The sequence below is a fragment of the Monodon monoceros genome, unplaced genomic scaffold (genome assembly GCF_005190385.1).
Source record: "Monodon monoceros isolate NGI ecotype Baffin Bay Population unplaced genomic scaffold, NGI_Narwhal_1 Super_Scaffold_12, whole genome shotgun sequence".
Taxonomy (NCBI): Eukaryota; Metazoa; Chordata; class Mammalia; order Artiodactyla; family Monodontidae; genus Monodon; species Monodon monoceros.
Window position 1 is genome coordinate 137588042 of NW_021703768.1, and position 27617 is coordinate 137615658.

The 27617-nt window shown below is 38.3% G+C and overlaps 1 protein-coding gene and 1 long non-coding RNA gene across 3 annotated transcripts in view; one reads left to right on the top strand and one right to left on the bottom strand.

The window, feature by feature from the left end:
- Positions 1 to 27042, top strand: part of GABRG2 (gamma-aminobutyric acid type A receptor gamma2 subunit) — a 117711-nt gene extending 90669 nt beyond the window's left edge. Inside the window, exons 7-10 of one of the 2 annotated variants that reach the window (XM_029217442.1) lie at positions 15472 to 15624; positions 20889 to 21094; positions 23129 to 23152; positions 24585 to 27025. In XM_029217442.1, coding sequence (XP_029073275.1) covers positions 15472 to 15624; positions 20889 to 21094; positions 23129 to 23152; positions 24585 to 24860 — 659 coding nt within the window. In that variant the 3' untranslated portion in view covers positions 24861 to 27025. Of the gene's footprint in view, positions 1 to 15471; positions 15625 to 20888; positions 21095 to 23128; positions 23153 to 24584 lie in introns of both variants that reach the window. The other variant, XM_029217443.1, reaches the window with a different exon arrangement.
- Positions 20657 to 22594, bottom strand: LOC114892471. The gene is made up of 3 exons (XR_003792736.1): positions 22447 to 22594; positions 21767 to 21818; positions 20657 to 21031 (listed from the first exon to the last, which is right to left on the bottom strand). It is a non-coding gene; the product is annotated as an uncharacterized LOC114892471 (long non-coding RNA).
- Positions 27043 to 27617: the final 575 nt, after the last annotated feature.

Genomic DNA, 27617 nt, shown 5'->3' on the forward strand with positions numbered 1-27617 from the left:
CTAGATGATGCTTGAGATTCCTTCTAATTCTAAATAGTCTAAGCTATATGCTATCTCTTTTCCTTTTAATACATTTTTTACTTCCTTTAAAGTGATAGTGGTTTAAAGGAATGATTTTACAACTAGGAACAAAGGGGGTCTATTTATATTCTATTCTTTATCAGTGTCTTTTCTTTGTTTTTATAAATTTATTTATTTTTTGGCTGCGTTGGGTCTTCGTTGCTGGGCGCGGGCTTTCTCTAGTTTTGACAAGTGGGGGCTACTCTTTGTTGTGGTGCGTGAGCTTCTCATTGCGGTGGCTTCTCTTTGTTTCAGAGCACAGGCTCTAGGCGCATGGGCTTCAGTAGTGTGACACACGGCCTCAGTAGTTGTGGCTCACGGGCTCTAGAGCACAGGCTCAGTAATGGGTGGCACACGGGCTTAGCTGCTCCACGGCATGTGGGATCTTCTTGGACCAGGGCTCGAATCTGTGTCCCCTGCACTGGCAGGCGGATTCATAACCACTGCACCACCAGGGAAGCCCAGTGTCTTTTCTTAATAAGAACAACGGCTAGACAATATAAGAGAACTATGAGGAAATATGGGGAATGTTTATGTTACCACAATTTTTTTGGTATCTACAAAAGATGAACTACACATAAGCTTGGTGACTTTGACATCGCATAGATTATGAATTGTCCATTAAAGCTGACACATGTATAAAACTCTTAGAGGAAAACATAGGCAGAACACTCTATGATATAAATCACAGCAAGATCCTTTTTGACCCACCTCCTAGAGAAATGGAAATAAAAATAAACAAACGGGACCTAACGAAACTTAAATGCTTTTTGAATAGCAAAGGAAACCATAAACAAGATGCAAAGAAAACTCTCAGAATGGGAGAACATATTTGCAAATGAAGCAACCGACAAAGGATTAATCCCCCAAATATACAAGCAGCTCATGCAGCTCAATATCAAAAAAACAACCCAATCCAAAAATGGGCAGAAGACCTAAATAGTCATTTCTCCAAAGAAGATATACGGATTGCCAACAAACACAAGAAAGGATGCTCAACATCACTGATCATTAGAGAAATGCAGATCAAAACTACAATGAGGTATCACCTCACACCGGTCAGAATGGCCATCATCAAAAAATCTACAAACAGGGCTTCCCTGATGGCGCAGTGGTTGAGAGTCTATCTGCCGATGCAGGGGACACGGGTTCGTGCCCCGGTCCGGGAAGATCCCACATGCCGCGGAGTGGCTGGGCCCGTGAGTCATGGCCGCTGAGCCTGAGCGTCCGGAGCCTGTGCTCCGCAACGGGAGAGGCCACAACAGTGAGAGGCCCATGTACCGAAAAAAAAAACAAAAAAACAAAAAAAACTACAAACAATAAATGCTTGAGAGGGTGTGGAGAAAAGAGAACCCTCTTGCACTGTTGGTGGGAATGTAAATTGACACAGCCACTATGGAGAACAGTATGGAGGTTCCTTAAACCTGAAAATAGAACTACCATACGACCCAGCAATCCCACTACTGGGCATATGCCCTGAGAAAACCATAATTCAAAAAGAATCATGTACCATAATGTTCACTGCAGCTCTATTTACAATAGCCAGGACATGGAAACAACATAAGTATCCATCGACAGATGAATGGATAAAGAAGATGTGGCGCATATATAAAATGGAATATTAGCCATAAAAAAAACGAAAGTGAGTTATTTGTAGTGAGGTGGATGGACCTAGAGTCTGTCATACAGAGTGAAGTAAGTCAGAAAGAGAAAAACAATTACCGTAGGCTAACACATATATAGAATCTAAAAAAAAAAAAAAGGTTCTGATGAACCTAGGGGCAGGACAGGAATAAAGACACAGACGTAGAGAATGGACTTGAGGACACAGGGAGGGGGAAGGGTAAGCTGGGATGAAGTGAGAGGGTAGCATTGACATATGTACACTACCAAATGTAAAACAGATAGCTGGTGGGAAGCTGCTGCATAGCACAGGGAGATCAGCTCGGTGCTTTGTGACCACCTAGAAGAGTGGGATAGGGAGGGTGGGAGGGAGATGCAAGAGGGAGGAGATATGGGGACATACGTATGCATATAGCTGATTCACTATGTTATACAGCAGAAACTAACACACCATTGTAAAGCAATTATACTCCAATAAAGATGTTAAAAAAAAAAAAAAGCTGACACAGGGCAAAGAAGAAAAGAGAGAGACCTTCTCTTTTTGCAGAGAAGGGATCTTCTCTTTTTGCAGAGAAGGGATCTTCTCTTTTTAATGTTTGGTCTTAAAACATCACCAAGAGTATCTTCCCTACCTTTGCAAAGGTTAAAGATAACTAACGTTTAACTTAAAGCAGGTATTTTCAATTCTGTAACGTCCTATACTTGCAAACCAGTTTACAAATGTTTCCCATTACTACTTCCATGCCACAAAAATCAATATGTTGTTACAGAATTTTGGGGGGGTGAAGGAGCTATACATTAATAAATTCTACAAAGTGCACATCCTATAGAAACTGCTTGAAAAGAGTCAGGGAGATTTTTCCTCCCTACAGAGAAGGCTGTAGAGGGGAAGAAAGGGACTTCCATTTTCTCACTATTTAAACACCAGATTCCAAGTGGGCTACAATTTCATTAATGCCGACACCAAATCCTCCTTGGGAAATCTCTCCTGCTCAGCTGCTTGAGAAGTTGTTTCCTTAATGCTGAGAGAACGATAGTGCTTAGCAAATAACATAACTGTCTAAAATTAAGGATTATTATTATTTTCTTCTGTTTCTTTGCAAATCATAAAAGCAGTTACTCCACAGTAAGCATTGGTTAACTCTAAAGTTTATTCAGAAACTCAAGCAAGGGAAAGAAGAGAGAAAACCAAATTAAATCTTTAATGCATAAAACTACAGTTCAGTTTTACAACTCATAGTTATTTAAATGACAGTATTAATGAAAACGAAAAGGTTCTCAGGGTAAATTGAGGGACGTGGCTCCTGGTGCAAGTTCCATGGTGAGAACCCTGACCTTTGGGAAGCCCCTGTACTCCCCAGAGCCCCACTTTCTCTTTTGGAAAATGAAGAAACTGGCCTGATCTCTAAACTCTCTTTTAGCTCTGACACTGTAGGATCAAATCCAAATTCTAATTCAGCAATGAAAGCATTAAAAACTCCCTATGTAATGAGGCCAAAGACACTTTCAGTTTTGGTGAGCAGAGCATTACACCATTGTTCTTGACGCTGATTAGACACAGAATACCATCTGTGAAAATAAAGCAAGTGCCAACTCAAAAAAAAAACCACAACACATGGATTTGGAAGGCTTTTGATAATCTCCTACATCACTCCTGCCATAGCAGAAGTCAGATAGAAAGCAAATGCTGCATACTACAACTCACATGATCGTCCTCTCAGAACAGCCGCTCATAGAGGCCCATTTTGCTCAAAAACAAAATCCTCATCTTCCCTGTGGACAGAGAATGCTGAGCATCAACCCCCTGGTCTAGACTGTCCTGTACAAAATGAAAGAGACACAACACTCTATGTGGCAAACACATTGATGCTAGAATTCATTCTTGGACATAAAAATTGAAAACCAAGACAGCCCTGAGGTTTGAATCCCAAATATAATCTGAAAGTGGATGTGGTTGCCCACATTTTTCAAGTTTTCATATTGTTTTCATTTATTACACAAGCAAGTCCACTACAGGGGTGTTTTGGTGGATAGAAGGAAGCGATTGTGCTACCAGTGAAGTAGAGGCAGGACAGATGTCGTCTCGCCAGCTCTGAGGTGGACTCTTGAGTTTGCGAAGACTCACACCTCAAGCACAAGGCCTGCTGCCCACAAATAGGGAGGCTTCTGCTCTCACGGCTGCACTGTGGCCTTCTCATGCTTTTGTCTGTAATGGAGTCTTCTCAGGGGAAGGAAGAGAATGGGTTATTCTGCTCTCTTTTCTTTTACCCCAAGTGGCCGTTACAGAGCAAAAGGCGAGGTCCTGTCAGGTGTAGAGCTATAGAATCTTTAGGTTTAAAACCAGAGGAGGAGAGAATGAGATTAAGCTTTTGATTTTCTGACAGGTGGAGAAAAATAGAAATATTTATTGTAAATATAAATCAATATGAAAAGCTCTATACACAACTAAATTCTCAAGGTCATACATATGTCTGACTTACGTAAAGACATTTTAAAAGGAAAGAAATGGTCATAACATTCAGGAACACATATTAAGCACCTACTGTGTCTCAGTCTATGTTGTAAACGCTCTGCAGGAATCATTCTGCTTAATCCCCATCACAACTCTGTGATGTAAGGGTGACTATCATCTGCATTTTTCCACGTGACGAAAAACCGAGACAACGGACATTAAATAATCGGCTCAAGGTTATGGAGCAAATGCGTGTCCAACGAAGAAATAGCTAGTGTTTTTTTCTTTTTTTTTTTGGTTAAATGTCTCATTCCTTTTTTTTTTTTTTTAATAAATTTTAAAACTCCCATTGGTGAAATCTGGACATATATTTCAAATATGCAGATTTCAATAACATCACTAATAATAACTTTTCAATATTAAAATAATATTTAACATTTGGTATAGGATTTCCACAAGGTCTGTTATCTAATTAAATTAGTCATATTTTGTAAAGAATACAAAAGAGGAGAAAGAGATTTACCCAAGATCACACAACAAGATCATAGCCAGACAGGAATTAGAACCCACGCACTGACTGTGAGTCGCAGTGCTTTTCTAGAACCAACTCTATGTAGTAGATATAATTTATGATGTAGTTGATATATTTTACGGTAGTAATGACTTTTGACAGACATCTTAAAAACTACCTTGAATATCACAAAATGCACAACTTCCTGGGTGAAAGAATTCCAGCAGGAAGGAAAACAAAATGAAACAAGACAAACAAACAAAAAACAAACCTTTAAAATGGAATGCTTGGGCATAGAGCAAAGAGCAAGTGAGATCAAGTTTTTAAGCCTACAATTGTGCAGAGTATCCCTAGGAGTGATTTGACATCTTTGTGAACATTTTGTGATCTGACCTTTTGCAATGATTGCCTGCAGTTGCCTGAATTCGGATGTTCTTTTTCCAGCTGCTTTCAAAGTCACTTTAGAAAGCTTGGTGTTCTGGTAACATTAGGTTTCTCAACCTCTGTGGTGTCTTTTTTTTAAGCAAATGTCAGTGCCTGGGTTAGACTAAGCACGTCTGCCTTCAAAGGCAAAGTTATGCCAGGCCCATTGAAAGAGTGAAAAAAAAAATGAGAAAATAAAGTATTTTTGCTAATATGCTTATTTCTCCAGAAGAGTTTTCTGGGTTTTGAGGTGTACAATTACTAATAATATTTCTCTTTGTCTCCTGACTTTGAAACCATTTGTGAGATGCATTCATAAATTCAACAGAGTTCAAATATCATCTTCATTGCTGGTAGCATTGGTTTAGAGGATAAATTTGTAGTCAGAGTTGGGATTCTTACTGTAGCTCATCCAAATCTAATCTTTGGTATTAACCAACTCAAAGGAGAGTTGGGTGTGCAAGACCAACATACTTGCTTAACTGGCTGGCTCCCACTGAGTCCCTGTAGCAGGGACTAAGTGAGATAAAGCTCTAGATTAACCTCTAAAAATTAGTCCATGGTTTGACTTAGGAGAGCTAACCAAATGGAGAACAGACACAAGTGACTGTCAGATCCATCTAATAAGGAAACACAAGTAAGGAAATTGGCTAACTGTGCCAATTTCATCAATCAGATAACACAGAATGAATAAATTGGGAAGAAGTCAGCGGGCAATGTTTTCTATCCAGTACTTCTGAAAGGGTGGAAATTCCTATTTAATAGGTCAGGAAAAAATGAGAGATGATGAAAGCCTGTGGCTGCTTATGCCTAAAGACTTCATTTTCCAGGGGCTGAACTATGAACCATGCCTTTTCCTACTGGGAAGTCTTGCTTCTTTCCAAAGATGATGCCTGGGATTTCTACTCGTCTCCTAAGGAGTACAGTCTCATCATTTCTATGCCAGAATGGCAAAATATAACATATTGGTCACTTTTCTGTAGCCCTGGGATGATAACTGTGACAAATCAATTGAAATTTCTAATTACAAGGAGCATAAAGTCTTTCCCCAGCTAGCAAGTACCTCAGGTTGACTGGAAGTAAATGACTGCTATCTTTCTCAGGATTTCTCAGATTTTCACTGATACCTCCATTAAGCCAGTCTAATTTTCTTATCAAAGTTGACAGACAGATATTACTCTAGTATGGTGTGTGTTTCTTATTGGTATCTCTTTTCTGAGCTATTAAAAATATTTCCAGTCAGCAACTTGAAGCCAGGAGAACTAAGTGGAATATGAATTCACATTTTAAAATTTTACCTGAAATGAGACTTCTCAAAGAGAAACATTGTGAGATCTGGTGGTATCACTGTAATATGCTACATAAGGAGTAACCACACATAAAAGGATATTTTGTTACCTTTCAATACCAAGCCATGTTGCTATGTAATTAGTCTGTACTTCAGAGTTCAAGTTGAATAGAAAAGAATATGCAACTTTTGTGACATAAATTTGTGAACTATATTAAAATATGTTCATATAAACAAGAACAAGGCTGACTTCTTAACTATTGTTCCTGACAGTTGCAGGTAGCCTTTTAACAGAGGCTAACAACAACAAAAATCACTGAACAGGAAGCTGCATGTACCACTCATCTATACACTGTCTCTGAAATGTGACAAAACACGTTCCCTACCATTAGAAAATATGGTTTTTCACCACAGCCCTAGTGATAGGTGTGATTATCCCTATTTTACTGGGAGAATTTGAACAATTTACCCAAATCCCTGCACCTTGTTAATGACATCACTAATACTTGAATTCTCAGACTGGATCCTGTATATTTTCCACTACAGTGAACTACTCTGCCCTTATGTAAAACACGTTTTAGTATCTAGTCAGATGTTTGTCAGATGTTTGTTAAGTTTAAATACACTGGGACGTTGCGTTTCTTTTGAATGGATCAAAGTAGCAAATGCATTCATTTGTATCTTCACCTTTAGATTTCTGAGCCAGAGTTGTTTTATTTATATAAATCCCAAGGTGGATTCATTTGCTACAGTGTGGGAATTTGATGATGGGCTCAAAATTACAAAAGCCTCGTTGAGCTAAGAATCAGTGGTGGCTTTTTCAGAGGGTAAGGAAGAGAAGCTATTACACTAATAAAAAGAGCGTTCTAGGGCCTCCCTGGTGGCGCAGTGGTTGAGAGTCCTCCTGCCGATGCAGGGGACACGGGTTCGTGCCCCGGTCCAGGAGGATCCCACATGCCGCGGAGCGGCTGGGTCCATGAGCCATGGCCGCTGGGCCTGCGCGTCCGGAGCCTGTGCTCCGCAGTGGGAGAGGCCCATGTACCGCAAAAAAAAAAAAAAAAAAAAAGAGAGTGTTCCAGGAAAGAGTGCAGAGAACTGAGATCTTAGCAAATACCTAGGTCCTGTTTGAACCTAGAGAAAACCACTATCTGGAGGCTTTGCCAATATTGAATTTCCTTTCATCTAGAGCTGTTCTCCAAGAGGAAAATTCTAGAATGGTTGTTAGGCTGGCATTCTAGACAAATGAATTTCAATCCTCCTAAAAGTAACAGGTCTATTATATAAGGTTTAAGAACAAATGAGAGGATTTTTTCTTGTTATGATTGGGGCCCCCAGTCATCCATACCAGCTTTCTATATTAACCCCATTCAGTAATTGCTCAACTCTCTGCTTTTTTGCTTTATCTCCGATCCTTACCACTGGCTCAAAATGGGCAGGCTGTTTACTACAAAAGGAGTGCTGGTTTGGGAGGCGGGAGTCTTGGGTCTGCCACTCTGTGTCCTTGGATAAAACACCTGTCTTTTTCAATGGGTTTCAATTGTTTAACCTTGAAGAGGATAGACTTGATTGATATAAACGCTAGGACCCTTTCTAACTTTAATTCTCTTTTGAATGTTTAGTAGCACTTCTATGCTTGTATGTGCCAGAATGGTGTTAATTGTATTCCGTGGGTTACACTACTTTGTAATCATAACTGACATTAATAGGCCTTTTACTGTGTGCCAGGAATTTACCAGGCACGTTATATATCTTAACTCTTTTTATGGTCATGATAACCCTATGAGGTATATTCTCTTATCATCCCTACTTTACAGATAAGGAAGAGAGTTAAGGCACTTGCCTAAAATCATACAACCAGTGAGTGACAGGACTAGACCTTTTGAACCCAGCCTGACACCACAGTCCTTGCAGTGGACACTTTTGATGTCCCCTCCTTCCCATTACCTTTTCTGAGCTGGTGCGCCCATTGCTCGGGTGCTGCGAGGGTTGGCTGCTAGCAGCTCATGACTGTCCGCTTCTCTGGAGAACTGCCTTTGACCAGCCTAGAGCCATATGAACTAGGAGATTAAGACCACCCCACCTTAGCCTGTGGAGTACAAATGACTGCTGCTCTGGCCTCAGGGTGGGACTAACTCTGTGGCGCAGTTTGTTCCAGAACCTCCTGGAAGCTCTCCTCCTCAGGCTGAAGCAAATCCATGCTTAGCTTTTTTCTGCTGCCCTTGCCTGCTTCCCTCACTCCCCATTTTCTAACAGCTAAACCCCAACAAGTCACCCTTGCAGGAATTCTGGACTCCACCTTGGCTTCTAACTTGAAGCAGCTCCTGTTCCTCAAGACAAATCTGTGCTCCCTCTCCTCAGTGCAGACAGTCACAGGGAGTCTTGAAAAGATAGATTTAGCCTGGAAAATAATTATAAATTACACTTTTTATTTTTCATTGTATTCTCCCCAATTGCTATTTTGTTCTTTTTTCATTACCATATGAGCTTGAACAAATAACAGATGAAATAATAATGGTGAAGTTTTGAAATGAAAGCACACGTATTAGACTTAATGTGGAAGACTGTGATGGCTTTTTCAGCCCTTTGTCCTCTTCCTTCCCTAATTGCATCTAGCTGAGACGCTCAAATCACCAATCGATTCTTTAATAAGCCAGAATGGTGTAGCCACTCTGATGCAGCTGATTTTTCTTCTTTTTTTTCTTCTTGGCAAGCAGCTAAGACTACTAACAGCTCACTGTGTCCTTATATCCACATCTTTGGGGATTAAGTTCAGCAAGGTATCCAGTAAAAAATATTTCCAGAAGCAATAATTTCTAAAGTAACGTTTAATATTTTAAAAGCCCATGTTGATCTCTGCCTTGGTCTTAAATGCTTTGGGTGTATAGTTCATCTGGAATTTTTTTTCATGGCCATCTGAGCTACAGCATTTATTCATTTAACAAATAATTGTTGAATTCCTTCTGTGTACCAGGCACTGTACTAGATGCTGAGAATGAAATAGTGAGCTAAGTAGCTATAGCTACTTCTGTCATGGAGCCCATGGGTTAATTATAGTCTAAAATGTAATTCAATATTCATACCAATCATATACTTCCAATTAAGATCAGCTCTATGACAGTCATGTGGTGCTATGAGATCTTACTGAGAACATCTGATCGAATAATGGCTTCTCTGATGATGGGATACATTAATTGGCATCTGAAGAAAGAATGGAGTTAAGTAGAGATGGGGATATTAGACTTTGAGCTGAGGGAATCAGCATGTGAAAAGACCCTAACGTGAGAGGTAGCAGAGAGCATTTAAGGAACTGCAAGAACCCCAGCTGGAGTGTAAAGAAATACTATATAAGATGAAGCTGGAGAATAGTCAGGGAAAAGACGACACGAAGTCTTACAGGACAAGTTAAAGACTTTTAATGTGTCCTGATATCAATGGACAACAGTGGAAGGGTTTGGAGGTATATGTATATGACATGATTGGAGGTGTGGAAAGTATTTCAGAAATTGGAGGCAACATAGGCAAATGAGGACAAAAGAATGAACAGGACCCCTCGGGAGAGCAGAAGGTAAATCAGGTTGGGTGGGCATAAAATGGAGAGATTACAAATGGTGTGAGACACAGCTGGGATGGTTCATTGTGGACCAGGGCAAAATGGACTAGAATCACGTGTTGAGTGGAATGGATTTTATTCTGAAAAACTTGAAGGGAATGGCATGAGCATAAATGCATTCTAGAAAGATTAGCTTAGACCAGCACTGTCCAATTGAGCTTTCTATAATTTAGTAACTTTTATAATTTTATATATAAATATATAAATAGCTGTTAAGCACTTGAAGTGTGGCTTGATCAACTGAGGAAATAGAATTTAAAATTTTTTTTAGTTTTCAATTTTACTTAAGATGGCTACCACTTAGCACAGGTCTAGTCACAGTACGGGGTATATGTGTGTAGGGTGTGCTGGTGTTGGGGGCGGCTGGAAGGTTGGAATGAGGAAAAGGATTGAAGAGATAAGTTGGGAATCTGGGAGAGATATGATGCCAGGAAGAATAAAGACAGGAAAACCATAGAAGCATGAAATGAAAATATTTACTTTGTGTAGGGCTTAGAGAACATGAAGGGAATAATGAGAGGGAGAGAAACCTAGATTAAATTCAAATTACAGACAGCCTTGCATGCCACACTAAGGAGTTTGGACTTTCTGTGAAGAGAAGCATGGATCTCTAAAGGTTTGGGAAGATTGACATTTAAGCAGAACTTTCAAAAATGTGCTTGCCAGAAACTTCATCTAATCAGGGTATGTAAGATAAATTAGCATCTGTGTGTTTTATTAGAGTCCGTGTGCCTTGGAGTAGTGACACTATATTCATATGTCTTTCTTAGCCTGAGGACTCCCTCATGGCAAGGATTACAGTTTAGCTATTTTGCCCTCTCTTGACCTCCAAGGACCTAGTTGCCGGAAAAACGTTGAATGTAATTCCAGAAGAGCTGAGAGCCTAAGCCATGACTGGGAATGGTTGGCAAGTGACAGATGCACAAACACTTGGGAGTGACATGCATAGATGTTAGCAGCTGATTGAATTTGAAAGGCTTTCCTCTCCCACAATGCTCTAGGTGCATAAGGTCAGGGATTGGGATTCTGCCCAAGGACTGGGTATTCTACTCATACTTTTGGGCACGGAGCAAATCTTGAAAACAACTTGGTGCCAACTGAAAGGCAATATTTAATAAACATTTTTTTTGCAGTGTTTATTCCAAATATCTAGAAGTAAAATATATTATGTGCTTCCAGATTACCTTCCAGCTTACGTCAGTGTACACCCCTACCAAGAGTGTGTAGCTCTGTTCTCTGTCCATGTTTTGTCAGTACTAGAAATGACCAGTTTATTTTTTTCCCTGATATGATAGGCTAAAAATGAAATACTATGATGTGACTTTGCATTTCACTGATCACTACTGAAGTTGAGAATCTTTTCTTGTATTTAGTATCTATGAATTGTCCATTCATTTTTTTCAGCCTAGTTAAAAATGTGGATCTCTTTCTCAATAATTAAGAGCATTACTTATGTATCAGTGATATTAGCCTTTGATTTCTTATTTATTTGGGAAATATTTTATTCAAATGTGGTATTTTGCCTTCTAAAATGATTTAAAGGAAAAATACCTATAATACAGAAGTTCTAAGTTTTACATGGTAAACCTGTAATTTTTTTCTCCTTTATGTTTGTTTTATGGTGTACTTGACAAAGCCTTTTCCACACTAAGGTTATGAAGATGTTCTATTATATTTTTTCCTTATGTAGTATTTATATTCATGCTTAAATTTGAATCTTCAGTAGATCTTAAATTTATTGTTGTGTGTTAGGTGAGGTACAGATCTAATTTCAGAAAACACTTTTCCTAAATGAAGTTGTAGCCAACAAACTCTCCTGCCTGCCTGTGGTCAATACCAGCCCTGTGGAATTATGCCTCAGATTCAATGAGGATTGATAAAGGAAGATCTGCTGCATTGTCTCAACACATCTCTCTCTCTGTCTCTCTGAGTTGTAGTCAGAGACAAAATAATCTTATTCTCATTTAATCCATTTAATTTAGAATCAGTCTGTGAGATTCCATCGGTCTGTATCTCCACATTACCTTATATAGTGCTCTTTACATAAAAATGATTAAAAATATTTGTTGACAAATAAAAAAGAGACTAGAGAAAGGAATGTAAGGAAGAGAATATTAACACTAATTATGCCTTCAACTTAACCTGGTGGGGAATATATGCTCTATTCAACTATATTTAAGTAGAGTAAGAAACTTGGAAGAGGAACAAAGTGGTTTTAGTTTTTTCAGCATCCTGACAAAACGTTTAGGAGGTTTAAAGATAATATTTGCAAACCATACAGCCCCGTGTCTGCACATAGTAGGTCCTCCTTCCTGGTAAATAGAAAATAGTTATTTCCGGCATTCACTGGAGGGGAAGATGTCTCTATCATGGACTCTTTAAGTTTTTAAGAGGAGATAGCTTCATGTATGAAATAAGAGCCTAAACTCTCCAATAAATCTGAATTTTAAAGCTTTCAAATGGTTAACATCACAACTAAAAAAATAATAACTGAAGTTCATTATTCACTAATGTTTCTGTCTTCCTAAAACTAGACATAAGAATCTTACAAAAAATAAAAACTGAACATTAATGGGTGTTATTCAACTTATATGTCTTCTCTACTCAGTCATAGCCTCTGTGTGTTCTAAATTAGGACAAAAACAGGGAACCAAACTAATTTATAAAATGCTATGACTTTAAATATCATATGTTAGAATAATCAATAGAATAAATTTGAAGTGGCTGAAATAACCACCTTTGACTTTAATCCTTTTGGGCTTGGGGAAATCACTGATGTGGCACTTTCAAGAGATTTGATTTTATAGGGTTCTCAGCCAGAGTTTTTAAAAATACAAAAAGTGATAGAGCCTTAGATATGACAGGCATCAGGCTGTCACTGTGAAGCTGCCTTGCTTTTAAATGGCCTGTTCCCAAGTTTGAATCCATAATCTAGTGACAGAAAGGCTTTGGATTTGCTGGCAAAGATGAAAGATGCTCAGAAGCTATTACCTTAAAATAGAAATTGATAGATAAATAGGCTGTAGAAGTTTAGATTCTGACCTGAAGGGAAGTGGAGAATTAAATTGAGATAATTATCTGTTCATTTGAGGCAAAATTAAAGTTCACCTTTAAAAAGAGTCAGATCATTAATGCCAAAGTGTAGATTCTCATTCACTTACATGATAAAGGAGTAAAAAAGGAGTTACTAAAATTGTCTAGATTTATCTAAAATACTATAATTCATAAAGTTTCATTTAAAAACATGTTTAAAATACGCAGAGTATTCTCAAGGACTTGGAAAATAGGGAGAAAAAGTGCCCCTGAATATTAGTATTTAAAAAGAAAACGTCTCTTTCTTTGTGTTTCCTATGTAGAATAAGAAACTTGAATTCGCCTCTGGTATTGTGATCAAAGAAACAGGAAAGAAAAAGATAGATATTAATAGGGATCATCTCAAGTTAAATGTCTTTATTCCTCAATCATCGCCTGCGTCTGTTATGTTCTAAATTAGAACAAAAACAAAGACCAAATAAATTTATGAAATGCTATGACTTTAAATAGCTTATGTCCAAATAAATCAACACAGAGAAGCATCATCTCAGGGAACTAACCAAAATCTAGTTATGCTCAATAAGAAAATTCCTACCTTTAACTTTTCAGGGATAATTGCTAAATAATGGCTAATCACTGCTCTTGGACAGGGAACCAATATTCCCATGGGAGCCTAATTCCCTAATTAGTGTCTGGGTCACTAATGTTGCCTTAACCAGGATACTGAATTAGACAAGTGACAGTCCATCAGTCCACCGAAGGGCAGTATTAGGATGTATTCATAACCCCACTTAGGAAACACTGCAGGGTTAGAGGAGTCTTTACTCCCTTGAAGAGTACCCAGTGAAGGGTTTTCTATCTCAGCAGCTTAGAAGGGTGTGGAGTGAAGCTTGAGAGGGGCAAGGAAGCAGTGGAATGGGTAGTAAAAATTCACCGAGCTAAGTCACTCTTCTCCCCATGAAGCTTCTAAAGCGCCTTATTTTCGAATCAGATCTAAATCATCTAAGTAAGTAGAGAAACACAGACATGAAGCCAAGTAATTCAACTAAAACACATGATTTGGATTTCATTGTCCATGCATTTTAGGACAAATCACAATTTAGTAAAGAAAAAAGAAGCAACATTTGAAAAGTGGTCTCATGTTTTGCCTCACATTAGGAGAGCGTATAGAGTCTTTGAAAGTGATGTTCTCAAACAGTACTATAAAGAAGCATAAATATATAGTAACTGGGATATGTCTCTATAGTATATTTTCTAACTTCAAAAATTAAAATTTCACTTGGAATCATACAAAATGAAAGACATGGAAGTTTAAAAACAATGCATGCATCATGATTTTAATGAATCAGAGACTTGGGATTATGTCACATTACATTGTCCTCATGCACAGCTATATGGTCGTTCTTGGATTCCTTGATTACTCTCTGTATTATTTACATAAACTCCTTTGTAACCCAAATGTTCCAGAATACAACTTCTTGATTTTTGTTTCTTTCTCTATATTTCAATATATAAATATATTCATTCATTTAATCATTTACTCAACAAATGTTACTGAATGCCTATTTGGAATCAAGCAGGATGCTAAGTACTGATAGGGCAGTGATGGGCTAGAGTAGGCACAGTCTGTGGACTCATGCAGATAAAGTCTAATAGGTGGGACAGATATTACAAAAATAACCACACGAATGAATGAGAAATGACAAACTGAAGTTAACTGCTATGAAGGAAAATCACAGGATTCAACAGAAATATGAGAAAATGTCTCAGCATAGAAATGTGGTTATAAACTGAGTAAAACAGTCATTTATTAGTACCAAGCACCGGGATATTTCTCTCTGGTTTGTATGGAGAAAGGTCCTGAGAACAAGAGGAAATTGTTACAAACCTTAGGATTCACTGCAGGTGAGAAAGGCACAGAGCAGAAACACTGTTTCTTTCCCTCTCCGCCAAACAAAAAATTTCACATTGTGTATATTAAGTAGGCAGAGAAGGCAATGTCAAAAATCACACGAAAGAAGAAAATACCAGCAATGTGCTCAAAAATGTTTCCTTCCGGGGGGCTTCCCTGGTGGCGCAGTGGTTGAGAGTCCGCCTGCCGATGCTGGGGATGCAGGTTCGTGCCCCGGTCCGGGAGGATCCCACGTGCCGCGGAGCGGCTGGGCCCATGAGCCGTGGCCGCTGATCCTGCGCGTCCGGAGCCTGTGCTCCGCAGCGCGAGTGGCCACAGCAGTGAGAGGCCCGAGTACCGCAAAAAAAAAAAAAAAAAAAAGTTTCCTTCCATCAGTAATCACATTGCTTCTAAAAGGATCGGAATTCAGTACAGGTTGGGGTTTGCTTTTTGTTGTTTCTGTTCTTAAGACAGGTGGGTTAAAACTTTCAAGTGCACATACGAGTTATATACATGCTTACTTTCAAACACTTTCCAATTTTGTTAAGGGTTTTCATGGTCTATCTTTGTTCTGTTCCAGGGGATTATGTGGTCATGACTGTCTATTTTGACCTGAGCAGAAGAATGGGCTACTTCACCATCCAGACCTACATCCCCTGCACACTCATCGTTGTCCTATCCTGGGTGTCTTTCTGGATCAATAAGGATGCTGTTCCAGCCAGAACTTCTTTAGGTGAGACACAATTCTTTGTGTTGTACTGTCCCAAGGTAAGTACCAAATATGACTAATCTTTATTCCCCTTTAAAAACTGACTTGCTTTTAATTCAGTCATCAATTACATAGAAATGCCATTTGTTTCATTTTAAAGAAAATTAGCATATTAAAAAAAAGAAGCAGTGTATAAAGTTTCCTAGTTTTGTTTTGCTAAATTACCTCCATAGGCTTTCTTCAGTAAGTTTTTAAGTAATTTAAATTAACTTGGGGGGGAAAAAAGAAACCTTTTCTTTTCAGTAGATGTTTTTGTTTTGATCTCGGGGCAGTAGTACACTAGAGCTGCTCACACCAGCTCATGAGAGCTGATTGTGTTTATCTCTTCCCAACGTTGTGTTCAGTGATGCCACATTGGTAGTGAAATCAACCAAGGTGAAAATATTAACAACATGGAAATAGGCAAACACTAAAAATCAGGGGCACCTTTTCTCTAGGGAATCAATTGTTACACATTTACTAGCACACTACTGGCTATTGATTAATTTCAACATGCATAATTATTGTGACATTTGAAGACATACACAGTAATTGGCTCCTTATAGAAGAACCATTGAAAAGATTATTTTGGGGAAAACATAATTACCTGTGAAATTCTGGGACCCCTCCCTCCACTTTTAATATTATTTGCAGTTTGCTCAATCTCTTGTATATGGTGATATCTGTCTTGGAGTTTCACATCTTTTTCCTCACAAAAGGAAAGAGGACTCACGTAGATTACGACAAAGCCACAGACTCACAGGGACATTGGAGGCTAGGCCCATGAATAAAATTCTCATACTACGTAAAATTTCCTAAAGACTTAACTAAAACTACTGAAAAATGAATTATAAAACCACTGTCCTCTTTTATCATCTGTATGAAAACTAGAACCATATTTCTTGCTCACTCTTTGACTAGAGAGGCAGTATCATGTAATAGTTAAGAGCTTGGATTTTGAAGTCCAGAGAATCTGGATTTCAACCCACACATATGGTATGGCCTTGGATATACAAATCACATTTTACTCACATGTGAAACATATATCATTTCCTGTACCTAACTGGGGTTTTATTAGGTGAAATCAGGTATTCCAAGCAAAGTTCACAAGGCATAGTAGGGCCTCAGAAATGTTAGCATTTATAGTCATTTTCTGACAGAGTGATCTGTACCACGTTATTAAAACTGAGGGCAGAAATGATTAGTGGGAAAAAAAGACATCATTTGCATTTTTGTTCTCCTCCAAACCTAATTTAGTCTCCCATCTGTTTCAAAATAAAGTTATTTTGAGTTTTTCTGTTATATGAGGTACTTTATGTTACAGGCTCTACTTAACAATTATAATGTCCTGTCTAATGCTACATGCTAAGACAAACCCAAAATGTGCTGAGTCTATTACTTGAGGACTATTACCTGTGATTGTGAGTAGTGTACTGCATTACACGCTTATATGTCTGTTACCTCAGAATGTAAATGTCTTTTTCACTCCCATTATAGTGCCTGGCACATGGCTGGTACTTCAGTGATTATTCAAGGAATGTATGCACTTATGAATGGATGGAAAAAATGCACTGATGCATTCATTCCAATCTACCCATTCCAAAAATATTTTAAGGGAAGGATTTTAAATCAATCTATTCTCTTGAAGTCTAGTTCCTGCTGGTCAAAATCCTTCTTAAGACCACTCTAGTAGCTCATTTCCACCACTTATTCAATGAGTGCTCACTGGCACAAGACCATGGTGGGAGAAGGGATCAAGGTGAGTGGGCTGAGGAACGAGGGACGGGTCCCCAAGCAAATAGCAGGTAGGTGCTCCCCTTATTTGTTGATCATTTACTATAAGTCAGGCATCTTCAACATGGCCCCCATGCTTTTTCTACTCTTCACAACAGCCTCACGTAGAAGTTGTAATGATAATAAAGGTTATTATCACACTTTTAGAGCTAAGGAAGCAGAGGTGCTGTAAGGTTAAATGACATTTACAAGGTCACACAGCCAGCAGATAGTAGATCTGCACCTTGGCTGATTGACACCTAGATTTGCTCTGGGTGAGACCTTGTTGAAGGCCAGTTGTGGGAAAAGGTAGGGTGCTGAGCTGAGCTGGTTTCTCTGTTTTAGCTTTGCTGTCTCACTTCTTTAGATCAGTGCTTCTTAGATTTAACTGTACATTTAACTCAGTAGGGGGCCTTTAAGAGTACAGCTGCCATAGTCCAACCTGAAGAGATGCTTATTTAGTTTGTTGACAGCATGGGCTGGGTGTCAGGATTAAAAGAAAAACAAAATTTCCCAGGTGATTCTAATGTGTGATCAGGTTTAAGAACACTGACCTAGATTTCACTGAGTCCAATTGCCTTTTCCAGTGTTTACAATCAAGAGTTGAACCAGATGACATTAAACACCTGTGAACTTCAAGTTTATTGCCATTGAACAGTTAGAGAGCCAAGTTATTTGATGAGTGAGACAAATATACCCATGTGGCTCAGAGACTGACTGCTTTCTAAACTCAGATCACCACAGAATGGGGAATATTCATTTTGGAACTTGTAACACTTGAGTATAGTTTGGTACACAAGTGGTAGCTGGTGAGGTTTAATCATGATGTAAGGATGATGGCTGAAACAAGGACAATACGAATTGGTATTTTTCACCCAAGTTATGAGGTAAGGTAACATGCCTGAAGAGCTTACTTCATGCCAAGGCTGGAGGAATGGAAAGAAGCTATGGATCTTTTTCATGTATCTCAGGTAAAAGAACTCTAATTTCTTTGCTTAGCAAAACTAGGCTTAAAAACCACATTAAAAACAAACGAAAAAACCACATCAGGCTATCTTGTTGTTGGTTGGCAAATCACTTAAAACTACCATTTGTCTATTCTTCATTGTTCTCTTCTCTGTGGCTCCAGGCAGACCTGAAAATATCTTGAAGCATTTTTTTAAGATTCTTCTTTTACATGGCTGTGATGAACTGCCATGTAGCCTAATAACATGAGAGAGGCCACATTGTCTTAAGTGAACTTATCCATGGTATCTACTGTGAATACTGACATTTTCACTTCTCATAGGTCATATGTGGTTTGAGGCCTGAATGTGAAGACCGAAGTGCCAATTTAGTTTTGAAATTCCCCCACAAAAACATCAGCTGTGATTAGGTATAATCAAAAACTTCTACATGAATTAACGTATAGACAACCTAAGTGAAGCTTTTTTTTAGTTTGAGAAGTAGATCTTTCTTCTCTAAAATAAATGATAATAACACCTTCTATTTATTGAGACTTTACTAGGAATTGTCACTCTATGTGCCTTATTCAATTGAGTCTTCCCAAGAGCCTTAGGGAGTTCCCCCAGTCACTACCATCCCCAGTTTGTAATTGAGAAACTTGCCCATTCTTATGTTTCCATCATGACAACATGGAAGACCCACATATCTACATCATATCCCAAATTAGGAATTTACAATAGCTCCCAGAACAAAGATAGACCATGAAAACCCTTAACAAAATTGGAAAGTGTTTGAAAGTAAGCATGTATTATAACTCGTATGTGCACTTGAAAGTTTTAACCCACCTGCCTTAAGAACAAAAACATCCTGCATATTATGGACCTATTTATAGAGAGGAAATACAGCAATGTGGTTCAGAGCATTGCGTTTAAAGTCAGACTTGCTAGGCTTGTATGTCATCTCTATCACTTAACTAGTTTATTCCTTCTGTACTCAGGTTTTTTCAAGGATAACTGCTTACGTCATTGTGAGGATTTTGTGGGATAATTAATTATACAAGTACTTAACATAGTACTTGGCCAAAGGAAGAGATTCTTAAGTGTTAGTTTTAATTGCACAGAACAGTATCTATCTCCCCCAAGTCATCAATGTGGATTCCTATTTTCCAATGTAGGTTGAGTCTCTAGTCTTTCATATACACACTATTCTTCAACTGTTTTATTTATTCATTTGATATTTATTGAGTCCTAGCACTATACTCACTATGGGATTACAATGGACATCAAGATATATTTCTTATCTGTTGTCACAAAGTATATAGACTAGACAGGGAGACGGATGACTCCACGATCACTAACAGATGCAGAAATTTAGACTGTTGAAGTGACTTAAGTTCCTATAACTGGAGCTATAACCTATGCGGATACTGAATCTGTGTTGCCTTTATTGTAGTTAACATAGCTGTTACAGAAGGTAAGCCCCTGACCCTTCCCCTGTAGATACATACAGGTTGTCTTAATTTTGTTCTTTGTTATTAAACAATTATTGGGGAGGACTTGTTTGCTTGGGCACTGTTGCACAAGGGGGAAAAGAAGTGTTTTGAAATCAGACGTTTAATTTTTGTGTTTAAATCCTTCTGCTACTTTACCGTCTGACATGGCACTGGTCCTTTTGCACCTCCTTTTCCTCAACTATAAAATCAAAATGAAAATATCTGCTGTAAAGATTCAAAGAGAGAATGCACATAAAATGTTTATCAGAGTGCCTGGCATGAGGAAGTTTTCAGTAAATATTAGTTATGATATTACTTCTGAGATACCTATTTTTATCACAAATAGCCTCTAAAGAATTTATCCATCAGAACATGTCAGTCGTACACAACGCACCTCCTCTATTTAATACTTTTAAATGACTTCTCCTTGCACTTTGAATAAAATGCAAACTCCTGTGCATGCTCTGCATGATTGAACTTCGATTTCCCCAGCATCACCGTGATTTCCCCGCCCATCCCCAGAAGCCAGGTATTTTAAAAATTCAAAAACAGGTAAGGTTTCCCTTCCTCAGAACCTCCCTTTAATTTATTTAGTGCTAATAGCCAAAAGGTTGGTTTCTTCTAATTTTTTAAGCTTCGCCTTAAATATCACCTCCTCAAAGAGGCCTTCCATCTAAGTAAGTTCTCATCATCCCTGCTCTTCTGCATGGCACGTACCATAATTTGTAATTATACTTTTCTTTGCTTACTTGATCCATGGTGGTGTCTTTCGCTGAAATACGAGGGACATGTGGGCAGGGACCATGTCTATTTTATTTCTCAGCACATTTTCAGCACGTTTCTCAGCACCTACGGTAGATGATACATAGTAGGCGGGCAATACACATCTGTGAACTGAGTGAATGAATCTGAGTTACACCTCCTTTCCCAATACTGAGGTTGCTCCTCAGAAGTCACAAAACACGTCTGGTTTTATTAGTGACAGTTATCCACCTTGCTGCTGTGGTCACATGATCTGTTTTGTTGTGTCTTCCTGCAGGCATTACCACTGTCCTGACGATGACTACCCTCAGCACCATTGCCCGGAAGTCGCTCCCCAAGGTCTCCTATGTCACGGCAATGGATCTCTTCGTATCTGTTTGCTTCATCTTTGTCTTCTCTGCTTTGGTGGAGTACGGCACCCTGCATTATTTTGTCAGCAACCGGAAACCAAGCAAGGACAAAGACAAAAAGAAGAAAAACCCTGTATGTATCATTTCTTATTGGGACCTTTGACATTTGTATGCACAGAGATCACCTGGTTTTGTTTTGTTTTGGTCTTGCTTAGCCTGTCTGCAGTCTATCCACACTTTGGGCTGCAAGATGAAAAGGGACTGTGTGGGTTTGGCCAGGCCATAAGGATTCATTAAGGTCATCAGTTACTTGGGAGAGACCTGATTCACTAAGGCAGACTCTTGCTCTCTCTATTTCATTGGGAGTATAACCATGGCTGAACAATGCATTCATCTTCTAGTAGCTTGTTATTTTAGGTTTCATTGATTTTCATCTTTCTGCCTCTTAACTAATATTTTTAAATTATTGATGTTTTCACTTAAATTTTTCATCCAATGATTTCCAATAGGAAGCCACAAGGTTCTTAAAGTTTCAGGGATCACCACACTGCTGCAAATAATGTGTGTGTGTGTGTGTGTGTGTGTGCATTGCCAGAGAACTTCTATTGGTTTTATAGTTAAAATGTATTTTTTTAGCCTCCCTTTTTTATTTTCTCATATATAAAATGAGTATTACAAAAAAGACATATCTTATGAGGCTGCTGTGAGGAATAAATGGGGTAATGGATGTAAAAAACATTACATAGTACTTTACAATTATAGTTGATGATGGGGGTTGATGTTGATGATTTACACAGTTACCAACCTGGATTGAGTTCAGTGACTTGGAGACAGGTAGGATGGCTTCACCTTGCCACCTAAATTTAAATAGAGTTGATGAAGCATAAATATAAATGCCTGAAGCAACTGTCTTTTATTATGGATGTTGAAAAGAGCATGTAGCTACCCGTTTGCCCACTTAAACACAGTGTTTGGTTCATAGGAGGCCCCATGAAAATTAGTCCATTTCCTTACAATACTGGGGCAAAGGAACTCCTGAATTTATAGCCTTTCCTGGTCTTCTGCTCTAAGGGCTATGAGGGTCATGATAGTGGCCAGCTTTCTGACCCACGGGCTTTGGGGAGCTGAATTATAACCACAGAATCTAGCTGATGCTAGACTGCATCCTGATGCATCTCCAGAAACCCAGGTGAAATTCTACAAATTGCACGTGTTTATTTGAATGTAAGACATTATATAACAGGTGAAGAAGCATCATTATTCTTGATGATTAATGCAAAAGAAACTGTTATCTTTAATTGCCCATATTCACTGGACTTTATGCAGCCCTTTCTTTCTCTGTCTGTATTGCCTCTCTTTACCTTTGCATTTTCTCTATCCTTAGTTTATTTTCCTTGTTGTGGTGTTTTTTGTTTTCTTCCCCTCCTTCACTTGCTATTTCATTTCCCCCCCAAAGATGGTTCTACAGACACTCAGCATTATTACCTGGCAGTAGAAACAGGGATGTGAGGACTGGCTTAGGACAAAGCCCTCTGGTCCTCTCTATTGTGGAGTGGATTTTGTTGCAGAGATACAAAACACTTGGATTCCTTAAGCCAGGGTCATGAGCTGGCAGAAGAAAAGGCGGCAGAGGAGAAGGGGAATTGAAGAACCTGCAAAAATGAAATTACCTGAGAACTTCATGCATTTCCCTCTTTTAAGCCAATTAGATGATGTATCAGAACTATCAAGAGCCCAAGCTGTGAATGAGAAGCTGAAATTTCATTTTCCCATTTAATATGCCCTTGGGTTCATTGTGTCAAGGCTCTCCTAGTAAGGCCTCCTTGATGATAATTAGAAAAATGAAATCAGTATTTCTGATCAGGGAAAACGGGCAATAGAAAGCTTCCTCACACGTGAACAATACTGGCCTTTGCAGTTAGATCACTGTGGATTAATTTACTGGAGATTTCACTAGCAATCAATCACCAAATTTCATTGTCCAACTTTAGGCATATGCTTTATTCCAAGCTCAGAACTGTCCTTCTTTGTTTACAATTTCAGTTCATTTCACTTGCTATGCTTTCAAAATGTATTTTTAATTTATCTTATTTTGTCTCTCTTTTTTTTTTTTCTTCCTTTTTTCATTAAAAAAATGTGATTCTCTTTTCTGTCTACAAACCCAAAGCTTCTTCGGATGTTTTCCTTCAAGGTATAATGTTTTTTGGAATGGAAATTCACTGCATGCAACTGCTGAATTTGACTATTAATGCTTACACGGTGTTTTATTTATTTTTTATGAGCAGACATTTTAGCATTCCACTAGAGATAACACATTTAAGATGGAGAAAGTTCTATAGATTTCTAGAATTGATTCAGCAACCCTACATTAATTCAGAGGTTTTGACCTAACGTGAGGCTAAAAATATCTGTAAGCTCTATGAGACGTCATTAGTAAAGTGGGCCTCTTTAAACGTCAAAGCCAAGACTCACCCTCTCTTCTCAGATAAAAATGGAATCCAGTTTCACTGGCTGTACCTACCATGTCCCATATATACCATATATGCCCTAAAATTTGACTCTGTAAATCCTAATTCAACAAAGGATTGTTTTTCAATAAGTACATGCAATAATCTCCACTGACCTGAACTCTACCTGTCAGTTCTATAAAAATAATACAGTCTTTTTGAAATGCTTTAGGTTAAAACACCCATCCCTCCCTTCCAGGGTGATCCAGGGGCCTTTGGCTCTACCATGCAATATTTAATGAGATTTCTATTCTCAGCTGGATTCTGATAGCTGATTCACAGACAATACGATGTGGATTTATATTACCCTAAAACTAACTCGTCCAAATTAACATTAAATAAATGTTTGAGTTTTCTAGCAATTTTGTCATTGGTGCAGCAGAAAAGATTAGATTAACATTTAGTTAATTGGTACTAGTTTCTTCTCATGCCAGACAGAGTTTGATAGCTAGTAACATTTAAAACAATTTTTCACTCACATGTAGGTTAATATTGCTGACATTCTGAAGCTTCTAAATGGTGCACGTTAGACAAAGTACTTATATATTCCATTAAAACATAAGTAAGTCATACCATTGTGGTATAAACTCAGGAAACTTCTACATTTATATATATCTTGACATTTTCTATTAAAAGCATTCAATACATTTGCTCAGTGTAATGGGGTTATAGTATTTGCCTATACAGATGAGCATGACACAAAATTTGATTTCAAAATTGACGCGTCTTTATTTCTCTGTTCTACTCATGTGCAACACCATTAAATGCCTTCATGTAACCAACCTCACATCTAATATTTACTAGAATAAGATTCCATGTAGTTGTGTGATTTAAATCTTTAAACTTTGAGTTCTTTTGGTGTTCAATCTTCTTGCTATAGCTATTAGCTTGGTGGTATTATTTTCAGCTGCACTGCTTAAGCTCAAAATTTGAACTCTGCAAATGTGCTATCCTTCTAAGTTCAGTTTTACCATTGTAGATCATGATGTCATAGCAATTCCCTGAGTACTCATTTTCAGATTCATCATTCACATTGGTTGACACTGTGGAGAAATGGTCTAGGATTTAGCAAGTATAACTAACTCTGATCCCTCTCCTTCCCTACCCTTATCTCAGGCCCCTACCATTGATATCCGCCCACGATCAGCAACCATTCAAATGAATAATGCCACACACCTTCAAGAGAGAGATGAAGAATATGGGTATGAGTGTCTGGACGGCAAGGACTGTGCCAGTTTTTTCTGCTGTTTCGAAGACTGCCGAACAGGAGCTTGGAGACATGGGAGGATACATATCCGTATCGCCAAGATGGACTCCTATGCGCGGATCTTCTTCCCCACTGCCTTCTGCTTGTTCAATCTGGTTTACTGGGTTTCCTACCTTTACCTGTGAAGAGGTATGGGTGTTACTGATGTGGGTCTTACTCACTAAATCTCATGGAGAGAGAATGTCCTAAGTCCACTTATATAATCCCCTGAGTGGTTTATAATACTCTGAATTTGTTTCTATGTTCTAACCTGGTAAATTGTATTCATGTCATATGGTTTGCACCCAACTCTCCTGTGGTAAATAAGTGTAATTTGAGCTATACTGTTTGCTGTGTCTCAAACCTGCAAGGCCAAGTGAAATTAGAGCAGGAACATTGAAAACAAACAAGATTTTGTTTTCCACGACAGGAATTGCAATAGTGAAAGCCATGACTATTTACAGTGGTGGTATCCTTACTCAATTCAAAATACAATTAGATGCAAAAGATCCCAAACTGTATCCTCTGTTCATCTGGGGTCAAGTTGTGGTAAATTTGATCCCAATAGGATATCTCCCTTATCTGAGAAAAATCACAACCTGCTTTAAATATAGGAGCCTACACTAGAAATCTATTTCATCTCCAGCCCAAGATATGAGGAAAATTTCCTCCACATCACATGTACAATGATGTAAATATTTCAGTAACGTAGAATGCTTCAAGTTTAATGCATGCATCTCTCTAGAGCCAAAACAAATGGATTGAAGTTAACATCATAAAGTATTTTATTCTGTGTCTTTGGGCTGTAAAAGAATCATGAATGTAATTATAAGGGTTTGGGGTTTGGAATTGGAGGGAGGAATTTTCTCTACCTTCTCCCTCATGCATGAAGATTCAAACATCTTATTTTTTCCTCGTATGACATATTAAAACACCTTAAGTAAAATACAGACTGGATAATTGACATCTGCCACCTCGAAATATGCCCAGTTTCATAGAGAATAAAGTAAACGTGTGTGCTTGCTGCTATTTTTTTTCTTCCTTTTAAGATGATAGGTCATAACAGAACTTACTCTCCATTTCAAGATCTGCTTCTAGTGACTGTGAGTGCCTTGTGAGCAGAATCCTTGTCATTTCCTCTTTGGGTCCTCAGCACCTTGTATAGTGCTTGGCACATAGCTGGCGCTCAATAAATGTGGTTGGAAGTGAACTGGCTTTATATGCTTCTGGTGAATCTCTCTGAGCTGGTCTGGAACCAGTGATTCATCTTCTCACATAGGCATTAGGCAGTGCTCTTTGATCTTGTAGAAGTAAACAGAAGGATCCAAAGAATTTTGGCTATTTTTGTTCCTTATCAAACATTTACTTTAGGCAAAGTCCATACTCCTTTTAGAACAATATTGACATCCTCCATTTATGTACAGAAATGAGTCTAGTAGGGCATAATGAGAACCTGTGTATTATTGTTCCAGGTTTGGAGGGGAGTCAGCTCTGACCCATCCACCCCTTCACTGAGGACACATGACAGACATAAGCAGGAGTCATACCTGACTGGTGTTCAGAATGGAGTAATCTACGCTCTGTGAAAACCAAAATGTACTGAAGTTAACATTTAAAAAATGAAAGAACAAATGAAAGACTTACATGGAGGTTGAGCCTATGACTGTGTCCTCATTCAAGGATATTGTATTCACATGAAGTGGTGGTCCCAGACTTCAAACATAATGAGTTGAGCTCCATGTTCATGTATTCATCCTGAATCCTTATTTTTCTAAAATAGCACCCTTTGCAAGTTCTTCCTTTTGGCAATCATTGCTCTAAGTCAGAATTCAATCATAGCTATAGATAATCTAAAAAGAGTAGAAAAGAAGAGAAAGTGGCATTGTTAATAGAAAACCTTGTAAAGTCATGATCAAGTCATCTGGATGAATCTTGAAATACATTTAGCTGCCAATTTTACAAACCTTTACTGTATCAGTGCTCTAGTATATAACCTCAAACACATGTAAATAGAATTATTTTCTTGTTTTGAATTGTTAACATATTAAATGTTGACTCTTTGGGAGAGTTGTTGGCAAATTTTCAATGACGAGAAACATGTTATTATTGTCGACTTGAAATGTATTCCGTTAATGGGGACACTCAAAAAAGCTAGCTTTCCAATGTGTGCATAGTATGGGCAACATGAATATATATTATACATAATCTAATTCTTAATTATCAGCTGCTCCTGGTCTATGTATTTGGAAACCTTTTCACAAAGGGAATTGCTTAATATGTGGACTTTTACAATAAAAATGCTGCATTCTAATCTATGGTGTCAGGTCAGTGGTCTGGTTGGACTTGTTTGTCTTAAAGAGTGTGACCCCTCTTCCCTGTCTCATTCTCCAACACTTCCTTCCCTTTATGTGAATTGTATCTGTGAGCAGTGTGATCATGTTTTGCATGATAATGCTCCTCACTTCAAAGAAATTAAGAGATGTGTTTGGGGTGTGGAGTAGAGATACAAGACAGAAAAGGTATGAAGTGGGTGAAGCTCAAGACTTCTGTGCCTAAAACTTTGGCGTGGTTAAGAATATGGACACTGGTGTCAGACATCATTGGGATCCCAACTCTACCACTGACCAGTTGTTTGACAACTGTCAATTCAGTCTTTATAAGCCTCCATTTTACCAGCTGTAAATTAGGTATAATAAGGCCACCCCATGTGGCAACACCAGCACTCTGCTGCCTCCCACTCCCATCAGATCAGCTCTCTAAAAGCATCCAGCACTATTCATATGTCTTACATGTGGCTCTGTAGCATGATGTTTCATTTTTAGAGTACTTGAATTGCAAACCTTCCTTTAAACTATAGGCTGAAAATACAAATCTCTTATTGAAAGAAATCTCACAGATTATTT